Source organism: Zootoca vivipara, chromosome 1, assembly GCF_963506605.1.
Source record: "Zootoca vivipara chromosome 1, rZooViv1.1, whole genome shotgun sequence".
In the NCBI taxonomy this organism is placed as follows: Eukaryota; Metazoa; Chordata; class Lepidosauria; order Squamata; family Lacertidae; genus Zootoca; species Zootoca vivipara.
The window spans coordinates 30,864,409-30,881,828 of NC_083276.1; the positions used below are offsets into that span (position 1 = coordinate 30,864,409).

At 45.5% G+C, this 17,420-nt stretch overlaps 1 protein-coding gene and 1 pseudogene across 1 annotated transcript in view; both read right to left on the reverse strand.

The window, feature by feature from the left end:
- VSX2 (visual system homeobox 2) overlaps positions 1 to 15,882 on the reverse strand; it is a 30,653-nt gene extending 14,771 nt beyond the window's left edge. Inside the window, exons 1-3 of the mRNA XM_035118706.2 lie at positions 15,411 to 15,882; positions 14,172 to 14,256; positions 9,451 to 9,574 (exon numbers count right to left, since the gene is read on the reverse strand). Of these exons, the coding sequence (XP_034974597.2) occupies positions 9,451 to 9,574; positions 14,172 to 14,256; positions 15,411 to 15,882 (681 nt within the window). The remainder of the gene's footprint in view (positions 1 to 9,450; positions 9,575 to 14,171; positions 14,257 to 15,410) is intronic.
- On the reverse strand, positions 523 to 5,383 carry LOC118094450 (cytoplasmic polyadenylation element-binding protein 1-B-like; annotated as a pseudogene).
- Positions 15,883 to 17,420: the final 1,538 nt, after the last annotated feature.

Sequence of the window (17,420 nt, forward strand, 5' to 3'; positions counted from 1 at the left end):
TGTAGTAAAAATCCTGGAGCGTAAAATGTGAAATCTGATTTTGTTTAAATGAATAACACTCGCTGAACAATCGGTTCATTCCACAGAGGTTTAAATGAATGGAACGGAAACACACTATAAGACAACTGCAAAACAACAACAACAACAACAACAACAACACCCCACAATTACACCTGCATTATTGCCATCAGTACTGCAAGGCAGGTAAAAACTGGTGAAGGTGAAGGCATCTTCATTAAACAAATGTTCTCACCAGCAAGAAGGAACCAACATCTGGGAACTACAGGATTGTTTGATGGGCCCTCCAGTCTGAACTGCCCCATAACACGCCCCCCCCCTCCAATCACTGTGCAGGAACAAATAAAGACCATTAAGTGCAAACATGAAGGCAAGATTCCCCATTATGTCCTTCAGAGGGGCATCCCCAGCCTGGGTGTGGCACCAGTAGGCACCAGTGGTAGGTAAACAGGAGGACTTCCTTCTGCAGGAACTGCAGCAGTTCCTGGTGCCCCCACCGCTGCTCTAGATAGAGTCTCTATTCTTCTGGTTGTTCATCAGTGGGCGGTAGTGATAAAAGATCTCCATGGAATGTTTCCAATGCCCGTAGGAGCAACAGAAGTGCTTGAAGCAGAGCTGGCCTCTGTAGAAGAAGGGACTTGATTAAGACTGCAGACCTGACACACCCTGGTATCTTCCACGTACGGATTAGTTGGAACTTGTACTGGAAACTTGGTTGTTTTGATCTCCACAAACCCAGCACTCACTGCTTTCAGATGGCTGGTTGGTTGTTGAAGGACACAGATAGATCCAATATGGTACTTGTGCTTGCCGACCTGCCTGCACCACACCACTAAACAGGCCACTGAAGACAAGCCTTGGCATTCGACATCCCATCAATGGCTAGCATGAGGACCATTTTGTCAAGCCTTTGGGTTGGGCTGCACATGAAATTGCTGCGTGCTAGGACCAAAGGAATCTCCTGCACTTCTTTGCAGCACATCCTGTGGCTGGACATCTTGATACAGTACTCACTCAGCCCACAGGACTCGGCACAACAATACTGGAGCAGAGCATTCACAGATGTCTCCAATTCAAACACTGGATAGGCATGGCATAGCCTTTCAGCACATTACCTTTGGGAGAGTAGCAGGGGTGCTTGTTACCTTACCAGGCCATTCCACTCTCACCAGCCAAGTGCACAGAAGGTGATGATCAGACCTTCCAAAGAGCACTTTACAAGAGTACATTGGATTCTTGTAGATTCAGGGTGGGAGCTGCTCGCTCCTCGTGCAGGATGCCTTGTTCACCTCCGCTGTCTGCTCATTGAAGCCTGGCTTCTCTTTCAGTACTGAACAGCAGGTCCTCTGTGGAGCCTAGCAGGCTCCAGGAAGGGTAAGTAGATGCTCCAGGCCTCTGCTTGGGTATGCTGGTTTTGGTGGAGGTGACTGTAGCAAGAGTAGCTTGATCTTGATCCAGGTTGGATCCTGCTCCGTTTAAGGAATCCCTGGTAATGCCATCAAGCAGGCAGGAATAGTAGAGGTGGGAAGACTTTAAATCAAACCTGAGCCAGAGCTGAATCCAGAGTCAGAGGGACTGCTGGAGCATTAATACGCGAGTGAATGTCTTCTGTCCAGGTGGGAACCCCTCAAAGGGGGTTGGAAGCATGCTCAGAATAGGCTAGGCTGCAGCATCTGAAACTTGGGTGCTCCATGATCTGCATAAGACCCTGCAAAGCCAGCCTCTAAAGATGTTTCTTTGTGAATCCTGTACTGGCTTTTTATTGTGGAACATAAATGTCAAAAATAGATTTTACACATTACAGGAAACTGTATGTGTTGAAGTTAATTTGAAGCATAAGAGGCTGCAGCAGCCTATTGCTCAACCTATCTGGAAGTAAGTTGCTTGAGATGACTCTGAGTACTTCCTTGTCCTCAATGCAAGACATGAAGAACTATTTTCTTCTGTCAGTTACGGAAAAAAATATGAGCTCAGCTTGGACTGTTGTCTTCAGAAAGGTGGTTCCTAAACCTTCCTATGAGCACACACCTGAACTGGTTTAGAAATTTCCAGTTCTAAGTTTTGTTGCAGAAAGCTGCTATGCTCTTATAAACCAGGAACTGTTTTATGGCTACCTATTCAAATGCAATGTCAAGATTATTGGCACTGTTTATGGCAGCATCACTTTCTATGACTCTATTAAAAGGGATATGAAGTTAAATGAGCACAGTAAAGGTGGCACACACCTTGCATACCTGATCACAAGATGGATAGCTGGCACTGCCCCTGCTGCCTTCCAGAAACTTGCAGAGGAATGCTACTACAAGGAAAGAGGGTTGTTCTGCAATGTATGGGGACTTTTCTTGCCAGTGACCTCACTAATTGCTAAGCGATCTGTTAACTTATTTCTGAAAATATTTATTGATACCACTGCTGTAGGCTAGATACACCTAAATCTGCCCTGTTCCACTTCTAGCTGACAAAAAGCACAAACAGAATTGATAATATCAATGTGGCACATATGTGAAGTCATTAGAATGTTTAAAAACAACCATATTCATTTCATTTTAACAATATTCATTTCAACTGGGGAAGTTGTGATAAGCCAGTATGGGGGGGGGGGGAATCTGTTATCTGTACTCAGTTCCTAGAGCAAACAGTTCTGGGAATGAGAGCTTTGAGTATGAAGGAACTTTAGGTGTGCAAATGAGAAAACTTTAGGTGTGCAAATGGGAAAACTCTGGGCAACAGTGAGGAGTAGTCTACTCAGTTAGGCAGGCTACAATGATGTTGCTACCAAATCATCCAGACAGTACTGTGAATTTCAACCACTGGGGTAGAGCATGGTGGAGACGCCAGGCCTCACTAGTATCCTGAGTTCTCAAACACCATTAGCGTGGGGAAACAGAAGCTGTTTCCTCAGTCCCTTCTCTCATATCATTGGAGGATAGTGGCAGATAGATTTCTCCACTTTCCGCTCCAAATAATTGAGGCTGCTAGCTTGACAGCATGAAAAGGAGGCTTGACCAGCTGATTATTCAGAATTCTGGGAAAGCAAGAAACTGTTCCATGACACAGTGCTGAGCTGGCCGTTCTGTGACTTCTGCTAAGATGAGACCTAGCAGGACAAGACTGCATGATCCTATCAGGGATAGCGGGCTGGGAAGAATGGGCATCACTCACAATGAGAAAGTGCCGTTTTCACAGAGCAGAATCATTTTCACTGAGCCGAGTCTATCCAAAAACATGTGCATTAATTTAATATGCCAACATTAAAAAAAAAACACCACTGCATCTTCTACACATTCAGTATGCATTATCCAATCATGTGTATCAGCTATTTAAAAACACATGATATCAAATATCAAGCACGAAATAGTACCTTTATCAAGCCGGAATCGAATGTCTGGAGACTCATGTGGCTCAAACACTACAAGTTTTAGGGGAGCTGCGAAGACTGTTTTATTTTGCCAGGTCTTGTGCCTGTTAAAAAGGTAAAGGGACCCCTGATCATTAGGTCCAGTCGTGACTAACTCTGGGGTTGCGGTGCTCATCTCGTGTTATTGGCCAAGGGAGCCAGCGTACAGCTTCCAGGTCATGTGGCCAGCATGACAAAGCTGCTTCTGGCGAACCAGAGCAGCACATGGAAATGCTGTTTACCTTCCCACTGTAGCAGTACCTATTTATCTACTTGCACTTTGACATGCTTTCAAACTGCTAGGTTGGCAGGAGCTAGGACTGAGCAATGGGAGCTCACCTCGTCGTGGGGATTTGAACTGCCAATCTTCTGATCAGCAAGCCCTAGGCTCTGTGGTTTAACCCACAGCGCCACCTGCGTCCCTCTTGTGCCTGTTAGTTTTATTTAGTTGCTTCACTGTTGTTTTGTATTTTATTGGTTTTTTAAAATGCAAACCACTTTGAAGGCCTTTTAGGTCGGAAAACAAATATTAAATATTAATAAAAAGGGGAAAAAGGAAATGCTGAAAGCAGAATGTGGGGTTTATATATTATATATTGAACTGCAAATAGCCATTGGATACCTGACAAAAGGATTCACAAGAACATATTTGCATGGAAATGGAGTGGCCATCAACTGCTTTATTTAATATATGAAGAATGCACACTATGATCACATGGAATAGGTATCATGATAAGTAGCATGAGAAGAGAGACTTTTCTGTGCTGTACAACCATATGCTAGATAACTTCTAAGAAATATGGCACTATATTTGCATTTCCTGGAATCATCCTTCCTTCTGCCACATTGGGCATCTTCCAACTTACATCCTTTACACCTATTTTATAGTTACAGGTAAGTGTGTTGGTCTGCCGTAGTCGAAACAAAATAATTTTTTAAATTTTGTTTCAACCTATTTTATAAACCTTATGTTTTCAATCATTTGTTCAGTGCCTTTACAACACAGCCAGTGTAATTCACTGAGAGAATGCAGTTCATTTAAGAACTCGCTATTGAGAGTTGCATTTCTTTCCTCTCCTAACTCTCACTTTCATTCTGTATTTCCTGCTGCAATTCTTTCCCCACTTCTCTCTATATTTTCCCCTGTTCATATCCTGAAAAACAATGAAATACTTAACATTCACAAGAAAGTACCATGATCGGATGTTAGATATCCATGTTACAATAATAGACCAGGGAAGATAACTATAATTTTGCTTGGAAATGTTTTCAAAGTGTCTCCAGCCAACATCACTTTATAGCTCTACGTTCATATTTTTGACCAGGACCATTAAAGAGGATATAACTACAGTAATGAAGACTTAATGTCTCGAGAATCTACTCTCATCCCTTCCTCTGATGTGGTCTAAGGTGAGATCTAGGGAAGCAAAATGCTTCTGACAAATAGAAGATTGCTCTGTTTTCTCCTCCTCATCGGTCAGTGATAGAGTATCACAAAGCACTGGGTTGCAAGGGATGGGGAAATGGTCAGCATCCTCTCTTGCCAATAAAGAGACTCACATTAATTGAACTGAAGCTGAAATGATGGGAAAGATGCTTGCATCTCCTTTGCCAATGTCCACCCACCCCGGTCTTCCAGAATCCTTAATTTATTCTTTTCCTCACTATAAGGAGAATTAATGAGGCTTGATTTACAATTAATTCTCTGAACTGATTCTCAATGTAAAACTTATTTGGAAGTGACATAAACTGCAGACATAAACAACTAACTACTCTCAAACTTGCCCCCTTTTTTGGTGGGGGGGGGGAATGACAGAATGCATGAAGTTGAAACAGAATCTTAAATTTGAATAGAGTACAGTATAATACATTTCACAATGCATTCCTTCTCATTGGATAAGCCTTTACCGCATTGATTGTGTCTTCTCGGTCTCTTATTCTTTGGTTCATTCCCTGGACCCCGACCATCCTATAAAAGGCACTGGGTATATTAGTTTCATGTGTGTGAATCTCGGATAATACATTCCTACCATATCTTCTGACTTTTAAAAGTTCCATAGCCACAAAGTATCTGTCCTTCACACCTCTGCAATATGAGGATACCACGTGTTGGCCCTTATTCCATGGTGGGTACCATTGTCTCCTATGCAAGGGTCATGAGATAAGTACAGTACTCAGGGTTCAGAAAGGGGGCTCCCTATTGGCCACAACACTGTAAGTTCTGGCACACGGGCACCAATACAGCTTCATTGCTTGGAGTATTCTGATGGTGCCTATTCGCATACTTTCGCTTAAGCTTGTGTGCATTTGTCTGGTCACCCAGTTAAACTGGAATCTCCTGCCCTCAATATGATACCTGCTGTTATCCTAGAACCTACCCTTCTTCTCAGATTCCTTGCTAACTCAGTGGTGTAGCATCTGCTATAGATGCACACACAAGGTCCCAAGTTCAAAACCAGGCATCTCCAGGTAGAAATGGTGAAGTCCCCACATGAAATTCTGAAGAGCTGCTCCCAGTCATTGTAGACCAAGGAAAGAGAACTTGTGGTCCCTTGTTGGGCTACCCATAGCTGCCAAGTTTTCCCTTTTCTCACGAGGAAGCCTATTCAGCATAAGGGAATTTCCCTTAAAAAAGGGAGAACTTAGCAGCTATGTGGGCTACCATTCCCATCATCTCTGACCCTTGATCATGCTGGGTGGGGCTGATGGGAGTTGGAGTCCAACTATGTCAAGCAGGATAGAAAGGCCCCATCTCTGGCACTGTGCTCGATGGACCAGTGGTCGGACTCAGTATAAGATGAATGCCTAATTCGCGCTGCCGTGCTTTTTTATGCATGAGCACATGTGGTCAAGCTTGTGTGCAAGCAGCAAAAACGTCTTTGCAAAAGAAAAGTAATAAAATTCAACTAATACTTTTTTAAAAGCTTACAAAACGGTGTGGTCAGTGGTAAGGGACGGGAGTGATGGCCAATACAGGCTAGCTGCAATTTCATGGGAGCACTAGTCAATGGGCCCTTATGATATTCCTATAACCACAGTCCCAGAAGTATATATCTGTCTATATCTCTAGCTTATTTGCTTGCTTGCTTGCTTGCTTGCTTGTTCATTTTACTATCTTAACTGACATTCCAGCCATACAACACCCAAAGCAGCTAACATCGACCATAGTACTGCAATATTTAAAAGAATGTATTACATAAAACTCATAAGTCAATTAAAATATTATCTAAAAATGGTAAAACACAAATACCCTGCACAGCATTATTTAGCATTTTCAGCTTCCAAACTGACCTAGTCTCATTAAGAAGATCTTCACCTGTCATCTCAAGCCTCATGAAAGTTGAGCTTAGACAAGTTTCGCAATGGAGGAGGGTGCCACCACCAAGAAGGCCTGACCCTGTCTCCTGGGCAGCCCATTGTCTTTTGATCAGCAAGTAGGTGTGCATGTCACCCCATGTGGATGTCAAACCAGTATACATAAGGAAGGAGTTCTGAAGAACACTGGAAGTGCTAGCTGGGGTAAAATGTGCTTTCCCCAGCAACACAATTTTCCCATTTTAAAGCTAGGAACAAGCAGTTTCTCCCCAGTAACTGTGCTAGCTTGAAGGAGCAACAAATGAATAACTGCAAGGCACTCTTAGCACTAAGTAAAACATGCAGTGGAAAGGCTCTTGGAAATGTGGGTGTTTGCAGAATTTTTCACGTGGTCTGCTGGGTCACAGTCACAGGTTAGAGACGAAAGGGGAGGGGAAACAATAGGTTTTAGAAATTTAAGCAATATCCCTGAGTAAAGGAAGTGCACAAGGCACAATGTGATCTCAGATATAAGCCAATATTAGTTGAATGTCACCTATGACCCTCAAGGACAGGAGTCTCCAGTCCCATTTAAAGCCACAAGAAGACCCAACCTGGCACACTGCAATCAAACACACTTTATGTCTTGTTACCACGAAGATTGACAAATTGGAAAGAGTTCAGCAGAGAGCAACCAAATGATTAAGGAGCTGGAGAGAAGGTGATTTATGGTGCATAATTTAAGTAAACAGTTTGAGTCGACGGGGGAGGGGGTGCTATAGGAAGGTGAAAGCCCAAGGGATGTTGGGGGGGATTAGAAGAAGAGTACAGTATGCAAATATCCGAAGCAAGGAAACCCAATGAAGTCGCAATTAATGTGACAAAATATTAAAAGATGGTAGGTAAGGGCTGATGCTGTGCTAGTATCCAAGGGCGGGTGGGGGGGGGGTGTGACTCATGAAATAATGAGTGGTTTTCAGCAGGAACTCTCAACAGGATTCTGCCAGCTTTGGCTCAGATTATTAACCTGCACCATGTTTTATGAATGCCACATTAGTTCATAATTTCCTGATGCTGTCACCACTCATTTGCAAGTGAACAAGTGAGAGGCGGCCAAAGTTCAGTAGCGGCACACATGCATTGCACACAGGTCACGGGCTCAGTCTCTTGCATTTCCAGTTAAAAAGTAGATCGGGTAGCAAGGTAACAGGAAAAGCCCTCTACCTGAGACAGACAGATAACACTGGACTAGATGGACAAACTGCCTGGCCTGCTATAAGGCAGTTTCCTATGTTTCGGCACTATTGATGCTTGAGACCTCTGATCTGTGGTAAGACATGAAGTGCTGTATACTGTCATCGGTACAACTGTTTCCTGTACAAAGGAAGTAGCACAAGGTGCATTCTGTTTTGCTACCTACATCGGTCGCAACCTCAACGAAAGCCCCTCCACCATATCTCAAGCATAGAGAGCAGTACACCCGTGAAAGGTGACCGAGCAAGTGAAATGCTTTTTAGCTTGCAGCAAACATTAGCTGCCCCACTCTTGCCATGTAAGAGTTGTGCATCACATGACACCTCAGGGCAAGACCACTCTGCCACACACCACACTGTACTGGCATAACACCCGGGATCAGCTGAGGCAGTCAGCAGCACAGCACAGGTCATGACTTTGCAATGAGAGGGGCTCATCATAGGATTAAGCTTTAAGGCTGCAATTTTTAGAAGGGTAGGTCCACAGTTAAGCACTAGCAGAATGCACAACTTAAAGAAATCACTACAAATCAAGCAATAGATTTGTTAGCAGAAACAAAACAAAAAACTCATGCCAAAACCCGTGGTGGGCAGTTTTCACAGTGTTACAAATTTTAGTTTCCTTAAGACTACTGCCGTTGGCAGTCACTGATAGGGACTTTTGCTAATAAACCATTATTTGGTTCAGCTTTAGGGAGCAATCCTCAGCCGTAGGGCACAATCTACACACCATTACGGTGAATAATAAAACACTTCTTGATTTTACTAGGGATTAATTTAACTCATAACGTTATTTTCCGAATAATAAATACGTGGCATGTTCAGTTCAGGTCCAGGTTTCTGTTAGATAGTAAATTTATGTTGGGCTCTACTATTTCAGATTGTTTCTTAATATACAAAACCTTCTACTTTAAAAAAGAATGTCGGGGGAAAGAGTTCTACCCTAACCTTCTCCACAACCATGCATTTAAAAAAAAAAAAACTATGGGATTTAAAAAAATTTATTATTGTATGGAGAAGCATTCACTCACGTGAGCTTCCACTTACCAAGTTTCCAGCAATCCTTTGCTTGGGACACAATTCTGCCTGGATTCCCTTTTTTTTAACCATTTCCATCCTCACAGATAGATCCTTAGCCCTCTGTACTCATTCCACTTCAACAAGGATACTTTTAGCCTTCTTCCTACATTACACTTCCCTTCTCAGGAATTTTCTAGCTTACATGTCTCCCTGTATAACACATCTTGCTAAAAACTTGGGAGCAAACAATGCAACCTGAGACACAAAAATACCAAACCAATTGAGGATTATTTTTTCATGCACAGTTGATAATTAGGTTTTGAGGATCTGGGTTGCAAGAAAACTGTTTAGCGTTGACACATTATTTCTGTCTAAAACGATACATTGTCCTTTCTGAAGAAACTAAAGAACATGAAAAGGAAAATTAGTATCATGGTGCTTTGGGGGGTCTCATAGCAGTACAATTACCTGTATCCTGTCTTCAGGAAGTTCTGTTTTCATTGCCAACATCTCCCTCGCATAGACATCAGGATAATGGGCCTCATTGAATGCTTTTTCCAGCTCCTCCAGTTGATAGGATGTGAAAATTGTCCTGAAGGAAACAAAACTAGCTGATGAAAAAGTAAAAATTAAACTAAATGTTGGACTATCCTAAAAGGGCAAAGGACCAAAGGGAAAGCTTAGAGAGTGGTTAAAATATATATGATTATTGATTTTTTGCATTTACATCCCATCTTGTTCCCCCAGCTAGCTCAAGGTGGCAAACATGGTTCTCCCTCTTCCACAACATCTCTGGGAGCTAAGTTAGGTGAGAGGTGGGCTGGCCCAAGGTTACATGGTCAAGTCGGGACTTGAACCTTGGTTCCCCAGGTTGGGTCCCAACACTCTATCCACTACACCATGTTGCCTCCTATATGTACCTACAGATGGATAGCCAAAAGCCATAGGAAGTAAAGGTACATAGAGAGTTCACTGTGGTTATGACAAGCAAAGATAAGCACTTTGCTGTTGAATCCTACCCACATTTTGTCTGCTGCATCCCTCTTCACTCAGTGGGGTACTCTCAAAGTAAGTGTGTATAAAACGGCTAACTTCAAGTCCAATTTATTGAAATGGAAGAATTAACTATGTCTCCAAAGCCCTCTAGCTGAATTGAAAGCGGAGGCCTATCCATAAAGTATATTAACAAATCAAAGTGGGAGACAAAAGCAAATCTCTCAACACATGGAGAATTATTCAGAAGGAGGCAAAGGGTGAGGGTAGTTAAACAAAAATAAGTGTGGCACTTGGTTTTTTAAAAAAACTTAGATTCCTAGGTAGTCTTAGATTCCTGCTTCTGTTCATTGTCAAGGAAGCCATCACAAAAACAAACCCATTTGTAGCAGAAGCTACTCAAAATATTTAAATTAGGGGAAAGCACCACCTCATAGAAAACCACAGGAGGGGGGGCAAAAAGTAGCATTCCCAAACACCTGCTCAGCTTCTACAGCCAAAAAATGTGGAGTCCCTATAATTTTATTTTTCATATCAGTTTCCCCACCAAGAATTCAGAGTGGCATACATGATTATCATCTATACCATCGCACTGTATATATGCTATGCCTTTTTATTGTAAATAGAATGCTATTGCAGATAGAATCTGTCTTTGCTTCTCTGGGTTGTGAGCCTAAGCACCCTCACTAGGATGTAAGCTCATTTGCAGTCAATAGTGCTTGCTAACAAATAAATGTGTTTTAGACTGGATTCAGTTTCTCACATATATATCTTAACTATAGAGTGTCCAAATATATGTACATCTCTATTGGAAATTACACATGTTAAGAATTAAACTACTTGTTGTTATGTTCTTCAGGCTATCATTTTGCCTTTCTTTTTTAGAAAAAGAAAAAGAAAGGTACCGTAATCTTTTGCTATATGTTAGCAAAATAACAATAAGGATGCTGGCTTGCTGATTTGGTTAGTTGCTATTACAATAACTAAACTGCTAAGAGTTATGGATCTTTTAAAAAATTGCTTCCATATTATTATTAGCAGTGAAATGTAACACCACTGAATATATGTCACACAGCACTAAAGCAGAACCCTAACAAAATCTGGCAAATTCACTACATTCAAACCCAACAGTGTGACTCTTAATTCTGTAAGATGTAGTTTTCAGTGTCAGAAGACATGCTTTAAGTTGAAAAGACTTTGTTTTGCTTGTCAATACCTATAGGGAGTGGCTTCATGTGGAAGGTTGGACTTTATGGCAAAATGCAAGTTTTAAACAATAAAAACCATTATTTGCTTTTCTTTCTTTCTTTCTTTCTTTCTTTTCTTTCTTTCTTTGCAATGCAGCATTAATATCAGCATTTTCAGGTGCAAATATAGCAGTGCACAGGATGCTATGTTTGGCATTTAAATTGATGGGTAAACAACACAGTCCTCACCTTCTCTTTTAAAATGTTGAAAGTGCCCAGCCTTTCTCACATCTGCCCGTCTTCCTTTTTTATAAAAGACCTGAGCACCAAATAGATTCCCTAACACTTTGCAACCTAAGTAAGTACCACCAGTGCAGTCAGCAATTCAGCTGTGCTGTGAACAGCATAGTAAGTATGACTTCAGCTCTTCAAAACAACGAATTTCATACCAAGGACACACTTCTCCCACGTTTATCTATTCCAAAGTCCTCCTCACAGACAGGCACACTCCCAAAACGATCGTCTGGGACTGGAAACAAACGGAAGCACAACTGGAGTTGAAGAAAGATGCCTGCAGAGCAGACAGGTTCCTTTCATGCTCCTGTTGCGCCGGAAATCTGAATGAGCATTAGGCGATCCGCACCAATTTCTGATGCATGGCAGCCCGCTGGTTCTGTGATTTATCTACCTACGGTAGGAAGCAGTCTGCATTACAATATTGTAGTTCATCTAACTGTGTGTGTGTGCGCACGAATGCAAGCAAGCCCAAATAAATATGAAATCAACACCTGCACTCCTGAAGAAATGTAGCCTCCAGAGGAGAAAGAAATCCAAGTCACTTAGTAAAAATAAAAGAAAATGTAGTGTGCGAATTTCCAATAAAGCAGCCAATATGCTCTCAAATCACCTCCAAGCATTTTAAATCTAACGCACTGTATCAGATCAGTAACAGTGTTAACAAAAAGACCTTGTTAATACAAAGGATATATTCTACGATCAAGCGTTTGTATTAGTTCTTTAACTGGTAGAGTTTGGGGTGTTCCCCCCCCTCCAAACGGAATAACAGCCAATGCGAATACAGCAAACTCGTTTAACCATTCGATATCCTTCTCTCGAGGCAATTTGCTGACTATTTATTCTGTATCGTCATTTGGAAAAATTGCTGGGGGGGGGGGGGGAGGACAACACAACTCTCCCACCTCTCTCGCAGGATACTTTCCCTGTCAAAAATAAATGGCAGAATGCGTCTTTCTGAAATACATACTTAAATTTCGTTTTTTTTAAATCACCTTAGTCCACTTTGTACCAACAACCGCTCAAAAACCGTTGTTTACAAACCTCAGTAACAAGAGACATTTCTAGTGTGTCTCCATTTTGCAACTACTTGTTGGAGAAGTATCTAATTATAAGTGAATTAATTGTTTTTTTAAAAAAAACACACACACAAAAACACAAATATACCGGACAAGGTAAATAATGTACACCTATAGGCAGAAGAAAAAAACCACTCCTGAAATCACTAAGAAATTCAACACTTGATTCCAGCTCTTTTTTGGATCCAGAAAGGAAACGTGCTTCGATTTTAACCTGGATCTAAACGGCGAATCAGCCCACTCCCTTGTATCAGTCCAGTTCATCTGGGAAGTTCTTGTCACCCATCTGCTTTGACCTCATAAGTGAAACGGAAGCATCCGCTTTGCCACGGCAATTGCACTGCTTAAGGAAATATTGAACCCTTAATTTGCCCTTTCCCTCATTCTAGCCAACCTTTCACGGGAAAGTTCTCGTAATCCACAGGCACTCTGCCGCTTAGCAAAATTGATCTAATTATTTCCCCAAACCGGGTCCGAACAGATGCATTGCTGTCCCATTGTCCTGAATTTCAGGAATAACGGGATTGCCAATGGCTCGCATGGGAATATTTCCCTGGCCACCCCTGCAGTCCTACAGAGACGAACGCAGCTACTTTTGGAAAGAGGACCGCGTCCCCCTTTCCTGGGGGCAAAATGACAGGGCCAAGTTGCCCCTCTGAGACTGTGACAGATATGGGAAGGGAGGTTAGACCTCCACAGAAGACCTCTTCACTTTCCTGTCCTCTCTCCCACATCTCATGTTTGCAAACTGTCCTGTCAGCTTGCGGAACATTTCGAATACTTTATTGCTAGTCACGGAAATTGCAGCAGCATTCTTGCCGAGAGGGGAGGAATATAAATTCATCGCACAAACCACCCTTGATCTCCCGTCCCGTGGTGTTGTTGTTGTTTTCCTGAGCAGATGCCAGCCATATCATTTTATAGGATGTATTTCATAAAAACATCTCTCTCACACACACAAACAACCACCCGGAGATTCCGGTTGGGTCAAAACACTGCCTTGCTTTTTAAAGGGTCCCAACACAGGCAAAAAAAAATTTCCCTAATCTATTTCATTTTTAAAAAAGAGAGAAAGAAACAACCCAAAAGATCCCTGGAGAATGAGGAATGCAGAGAGAAGTCCCCGAGGACAGCTTCCCCACCCCACCCCGGCGCTGCATCTTTTATGACAATGGACCACTAGGCAAGGAAGCCGGATTACAACATCCCCCTGGGAAGGAGAACTGCGGCTCACGGGGAGAAGGGAGAGTGCCACCGTGCCGTGCAGCCGGTCGGATCAGCCAGGGCGAAGGTCAAGAAGAACCCCCTGGCCTCTCTTGGGTAAGAGGTTTCAAGACAAAACAGCACCCAAAGGCAGAACAAATGCCTTGAGAAACGCGGCCTGTGGAGGAGACAGAGCACTCCGTTGGGATGGAGGACCCAGAGAAGGGCGCAACTCTCCTTGGCGCATCTCTGCAGCTCCCCCCTCTGTCGTCGTCGTCCCCGCCCCACACCCACCCGCGTGCACAAGGGGATGGGGGGCTCGATCCTGACTACCTGGATCCTGAGGCCCAAATGTAGAGATTGGGAGGGCAGGCCAGGCAATTGGGGTGGGAGGTCTCTGCCTCGCGGGGCTCCAGAACAGCGTCCGCCTTACCTGTGCCGCCTCTTCTTCCTCTTCTTGCTCTGGCTTAACGAGGATTTGGACATCTTTCTATCGCTGGACGAAACATCCTCGGAATCTGGGGACACAGAAAGGCGGCAGCGATGGGGACCAGAGCTCCTGGAGGGGAGGGGTGTTCGGGTGAGTCTCCCCTCCCGGCTCCCCGAGACGCTCCGGGGTGCGAGGCGAGGGAGTCTCACACTCAGACCTCGCTTCGGATTTCCCCGGATCAGGGGATCGGGGCGCTGGTCTCGTGCGATCGACTCAGGTTTCGTTCCCTGGCTGGTTCCCCTGGCAGCGCTTTGCATCCAGAGGACGCCTCGCTCTCTGTGCGCTCTTGGCTCCTGTTTCTATTTTCTCCCTTCCACACTTGGAGGCCAGTTTCGTTTCCAAGCCTTGCGCGACATTTCTCCCCGTTCGAAATGTCAAAAAATTTTTTTTAGAAAAAAGTATTTATGAATGTAAAAGAAAGTCGATGGCGCATCGCCCCAAAGCTTGCAATTCTGGGGGTCCTAGTAAATCTTATTGCCCCTATATTTAAAGGACAGGGCCTGGAAAAAATGGACTTTGAACCAAGGGAGCTGGAACACAAGGACGAGTATTTATAGTATTAGAAACTCTAAAATAACAACTTTTGCCGTTTCTCCTAATTTTTACCCGTTTAAAATTATTCTGAATTATTATTATTCGTTTGGGAACCGGCCATTGCTTTTCATATTATTTCCTTTTATTCCCTTGGCGCTTATGGTAACAAATCGGGACCTTGAGCCCCGACCACGCTACCTTCAACAGCGCCGAGCCCCGCGTTTCGGTCTCATCCCTTCAGAAGGATGAAAACCAGCGGCCGGTCCTGTGTTCGAACGTCGCCCCCTCTTCCTGCCCCCAGAGGCCCCCGCCCCATTCTCCTTTGCCCCCGTCGATTATCTTTCGTTATGGCTTTATAATGACCGCAATCTGGGGAAGGAGCTGCTCGGCCACATTCTCAAAAAGCCGCGATCTGGAAGAAGCGGAGATCGCTGACAATGGGAAGGCAAGAAGAGCCTGTGCTTGCCCGAAGGTGGGGGCCTCCTGGGTCGGCTGTGTGGGGCTGCCCAGCCTGGAGGGCTGCCTCACGGGGTTGCCTGGCAAGGCAGCCGCGGCCTCCCGCTTTCCTGAGCCTGGATCTCGGTCTCTCTCTCTCTCTTTCTCTCCCGGTTGCCCCCTTCCTCTCCCTCCCCACGGCTCTGCCTCTACCTGAGCTGGCCGTCTGGCTGGTGTCGAGCTGCGCGGGGCCTCGGCCCAGCGGCTGTAGGTGGACGCCGGGCGGGTCGGCCAGCACCTCCAGGAACGTGGGCTGCGCGTAGAAGCCGGGCAGGCTGCCGGCGCTGAGCAAGCCCATGCCCATGCCGCCCACCCCGGCGGGGCTGAGCACGGAGCGGGCCGCCAGCAGGTGGCCGGCGGGCAACGAGTCCAGGGCCGCGCGAGGGTGCGAAGGCGGCTCCTTGTTCAAGCCCAGGATCTCCTGGATGCCGAAGCCGGTGCAGCGAGGCGCCGCGGGGCCCGAGACGGGCTTGGCCCCCGCGGCTACAGAGCCCACCGGGGCCCCTGCCGCCCCTGGGGGGGCCGAGGCTGTGGGCGGCGGCGGCGGAGGAGCAGGCGCGCCGTCGGGGGCTTTGAGTTTGGCGGGCAGGCTGTGGGCGAGCGCGTCGCCCGCTTTGCCCGTCATGCTGCGGCTGGTCCCTGGTGCCCGCTCCGGGGAATGCTCGGGAGCCCCCGCCTCAGGCCCCTTTTATACGCCCAGCCTGGAGCCCGAGCGGGGTCAGAGCCGAGCAGCCAATCACAGGGACCAGCCGCGATTAGGAATTCCAAAAAGCCAAATATGGGGGGGGGCGGGGAGGTGAGGAGACAGAGAGGAGGGGGGGAGACCCGTCGCGGGGGGGGGAGGGAGGGCGGCCTGGGGCGCGCGGGCAGCTGCGCGCAGAGATAGAGCCTGAGCGGCAGGTAAGACGCCCGCATGGCTGCCTGAGGGCAGCAGCAGGCGGGCAACGGAGGGCAGTTTGTTGGGTGTCGCTCTGGACTCGGGTCTGAAGGGGAAAGAGAAACCCGCCACGGCAGCTTGAAGAAGCCCTGGATGTGACAGGTGGGTGACTCTGAGGCAAACGAGAGAGGAGCGGAAAGGGGTTTGGCTGCCTGTCCAGACCGCGAGCTGGGCCCTTGCGCGCGCGCCAAAGGTGAGAGGAGAAAGGGCGGGAAGGAGGGAGGCAGGCAGGCAGGCAGGCGGGCAGCCCCGCGTAGTGCTGACAGGAGGGCGGGCGGGCGCTGAGGGGCATTTTCCTGGAACATGGTCAGCAGGCTCTGAAGGCTGCAGCCCTCGCGTGAGAAGTGGGGTGGAGGCCGCGGGGAGCGTCGCTTCCCTGGCTGAGCGGGAGGAGGAGAAGGGAAGGGGCAGCGAGAGGAGACGAAGCATGGGAAGTGTTTCGTTGCCTTCGTTTGACCGCGCGAATAGAGGCGAGGCGAGCGAGGCGCGTCTTATAGAAGTCACAGCGACAGTTCCCTCACCCAGTTCACCAATGAAATCATCCCAGTTCCTTAGAGGGTTATTCAAATCCGAATTCACACCTCTTCTTCTTGTTGTTGTTGTTACCTAAAACAAAAACAAAAAAAAGAATCGCCGCGTAGGCAGGCAGGTGGGTTGATCGGAGACTTTGCAGTTTGTTGTACAAACTTTGCAGCAAGGGGTGCCTTTTTCCAATTATCAGTTTCGCAATTTGGATCATTTGGAGAAAATAACTGGGGAAAACATATCGAAATACGGAAAGGATCTTGTGGTGTGTTTAATTATACGTCGAAGAGTGGCAGATCATAATAAATAAACACTTTGGAAATTCGTTCACAGGAATCACTGCAGCAAACTGGATTTGTGGTGGCATGTAAAATGTGCATACTTCGCGCTCTGTTTTCTGCTGCAACTATAATGTAATGTGAAATGTTCAGGTGCCATTTTGAATGAATACGAATGAGAAGCCAATGTGGAACAGAGGGCGAAAGCAATTCAGTACTAGCGTCCATCTAAAAATAACGGCTGCTTCTTGTCTTGCAGTAATTAGCCGTCCATAATGCAAATTTAATGCTATCCTTTTAATACCAACCTTGTTAAAGGTGGATTCTTGGAAGCAAAACGAATAACCTAAGTTGAAAGAAATCATATGAACCAAACTAAAAGCAAACTACGGTATGCACTCCAGTTTACTCTTATCGACTATA